The sequence below is a fragment of the Galeopterus variegatus genome, unplaced genomic scaffold (genome assembly GCF_000696425.1).
Source record: "Galeopterus variegatus unplaced genomic scaffold, G_variegatus-3.0.2 Scaffold3652, whole genome shotgun sequence".
NCBI lineage: Eukaryota > Metazoa > Chordata > Mammalia > Dermoptera > Cynocephalidae > Galeopterus > Galeopterus variegatus.
This window is the reverse complement of record NW_007729763.1, coordinates 141,316-144,212: the sequence shown is the minus strand read 5'-3', so window position 1 is coordinate 144,212 and position 2,897 is coordinate 141,316. Positions and strand designations below refer to the sequence as shown.

Sequence of the window (2,897 nt, the reverse complement as noted above, 5' to 3'; positions counted from 1 at the left end):
AAGGGAATGAAGAAAACAGTGAGAGCTAGTAACTAATTACCATCTCAAGGAGAGCTCTATCTGTTCAGAGACCCTCTGGGAATGGGCTGGACCAGTCAGACAACTTTTGGGCTGGGCCTGAGTCAGTTAAAATACCTTCAGATAAGTCATTTCTGAAAATGAATCACTTAGATTATTTTCTTACAATGATCTTTGACTCAGTTGATGGAGCCTATGAGGGCCAGAGTGTTGTTTAGACCATAGTGTTGTGACCCAGGCAGTTGTCTTAAATTGTAAGCAGTTCCTGGGAAGAAATACATGGCCATGTCATTCATTCATTTATTTATTCATTCAACAAATAATTATTAAATCCCTACTATGTGTCAAACTGTAAAACTAAGCCCACAAAATTAGGCCAAATGTTCTGCGATTTGAATGGAAGATTCATTTGACAGCAACAAGTGGGTGGGGTTGGCGATGAGGGGAGCCTGGTGAGGACTGTCATTCCCAAACTGGTGGACAGATTAAAAATAAAGCCCTCCTAATACAGACTTCCAGTGGGAAGAAGATGGAAACTTTATTTATTTATTTATTTATTTAAATTTTTATTCTTAGTGGGTGGCTGGTGTGGGACTCCAAACCCTTTACCCTGGTGTTACCAGCACCACCCACTAACCAAGCAAGCTAACTGGCCAGCCCCCAGAAACTTTATTTTTTACAAAGCTCGTTGCGAGGTGTTCTTGCAGCCAGAATTGTGACCCAAGAATGAACCAGCAAGAATGAATGATGGACTTTTCTCAGAGGTAAAGAGGGTAAAAATATGTGTTGGTAAGGGCCAAGAACTAATGCATAAACTGTGTCTTTGGATGGCTAGAATTCCAAATGGAGATGATTTGGCATAACACGGATGTTAATTTGAGCAGTAGGTCTTGAGTTTCACACCAGGAGACAGAAACAAAGCTCTCAATTCTGCTCAGCATGGAAGACAATTTAAATGTATCAGCCCTTCAGAAATAGTGGAAAGGAAAGCAGAAAGGTCATATGCATAAGAATAAAAACACTTGTTTCTGAGTTTGGGAAATCAAAGGATTCCAGTAGATGAGATATTTCTAAGCTTATAAAACGGGAATAAAGCCAAGTGACTTAGGTAATGTCCTTCTAACCAAAGCACTGAATGTTTTACCACTGGCTAAAACATTATGACCATTTCCAAATTGCCTGGCTGGCACCCTGGGACAGTCTCGTTTTGACGAATTTCATTGATTATAATCTGCTTTTCCAAACTTTTTTTTCTTTTCAGTTCGAAACCCAGAAGGACAGATAAAGCTTTATTCCAAAGGAGCAGATACTGTTCTGTTTGAAAAACTTCATTCTTCCAACGAAGAAGACCTTCTGTCTTTGACGTCAGACCATCTCAGTGTAAGTGCCTCCGTCTTAAGGTTAGCACAATGGCCCTTTTACCATCTCCTATGGTTAGGCCTTATTTAGAAAATACCAGCTAAATGATCTTACTTCTGAAATAGAAAGCATCTGGATAGCAGTTCCATAGAAAATTGTGCCAATGAGTGTCTGAAAACTGGTACATGGGCCCACTCATCCCCACCCCCCTGCCCTGCTGGGAGCCCAGCCGGTTTTACCACAGGTGGATTAACACACAGCAGCTGAGAAGCAGCCACAGAGTGTGGGCTTCTGAACTCCAGCCAGAGCAGGGCTCCAGGGTGCCTCAGGACCGCCTGGGGACATCTGCTCTCACTCCCCTACAGTTCTACACTGCTCCCCTTGCTAGACTGGACTAGTTCTGGGGCAAGGAGCCAGAGGGTTGATTTTCCTTAGGCTCTGATGTGTCTGGTGCCAATGGACTCTCTTATGATCACCCCCAGGGAATAGTTTAGGGTTGTGTATAGATAGTGAGGGGAAAATAGTCTCTGGAGCTACTTTTTCCTCTAAGGGTCCTTTTACACAGGTTATAAATCGTGATGAGTCCCTTGGGTACCCTAGGATACCAAACTCGTACATTCTGAGACCAACATAATTTCTTTCCAAAAGCTTTCTGAAGGGAGCAGCAGTGATCTTTGGCATACTTTTTTTTTTTTTCTTTTTTTTGCAAAAGAGTAACAGCCTATGAATTAATATGAACATTACTTGATTTAAATCTGAGTTTCAAGTGTCTCTAATATTTATTTGAGGTTCCACTTAACACCATGTGAACTTTAAGGGCAACTGGTCAAAACTCTTATTTTCTCATTGGTTTCTTTACTTTAAAAAATTATTAAGGATTCATGTTCTTTGTCAGGCCCCATATTTAATACAAAACATTCCCTGAATCTTTAAAAAAACAAATAAACAAATAAAATAAAAGAATTCTGCCTGACTTTAAGTTAAAAAAATTATGGCTTAGTAATACTGGTTACAAACACAGCTATTGTTTTTGTCTTTCCAATAGAGCATTCTTCATTTTCTTTTAATCTCTTCCAGAAGGCCAGCATGGTCTTTTTAATATTTTTTTTTTTTTTATGAAAACAACATTGGAATTATAAGTATCTGATTTTTGCCATTACTCAAACACCAAGGCCCTGGATTTTTATATTTTGTTTTCCTTTCATACTAAAGTATAGGAAGCCTACTTTGGTCTTTTTTTACATTTCTATGCAAAAGAGAAAACAATTTTGGTACTATCAATTTGACTTGCTGTTTGCTTCATTCACTTTATTCATTTTGGCTTCTAGATTCTGAGGTTTTAAATTTTATTTAATTATTGATTTTGAATGGTTTAATGATAGAAGATCTTGCTTAAATGCTCATGTAGTATTAAATTTGCGTTTCATGACCTAATTAAATAACTTAAATCATCTGTCCTCTTTTGTAATGTTGCCTTAGAGTTGATTCACTGTTGTGCAGAACAGAGAGGAAGGCACTGG

At 38.7% G+C, this 2,897-nt stretch overlaps 1 protein-coding gene across 1 annotated transcript in view; it reads left to right on the top strand.

Annotated features, from left to right (window-relative positions):
* ATP8B4 (ATPase, class I, type 8B, member 4) overlaps nucleotides 1–2,897 on the top strand; it is a gene marked incomplete at its 5' end in the record, with an annotated part of 144,480 nt that overhangs the window by 76,039 nt on the left and 65,544 nt on the right. Inside the window, one exon of the mRNA XM_008585632.1 lies at nucleotides 1,280–1,398. Within this exon, the coding sequence (XP_008583854.1) occupies nucleotides 1,280–1,398 (119 nt within the window). The remainder of the gene's footprint in view (nucleotides 1–1,279; nucleotides 1,399–2,897) is intronic.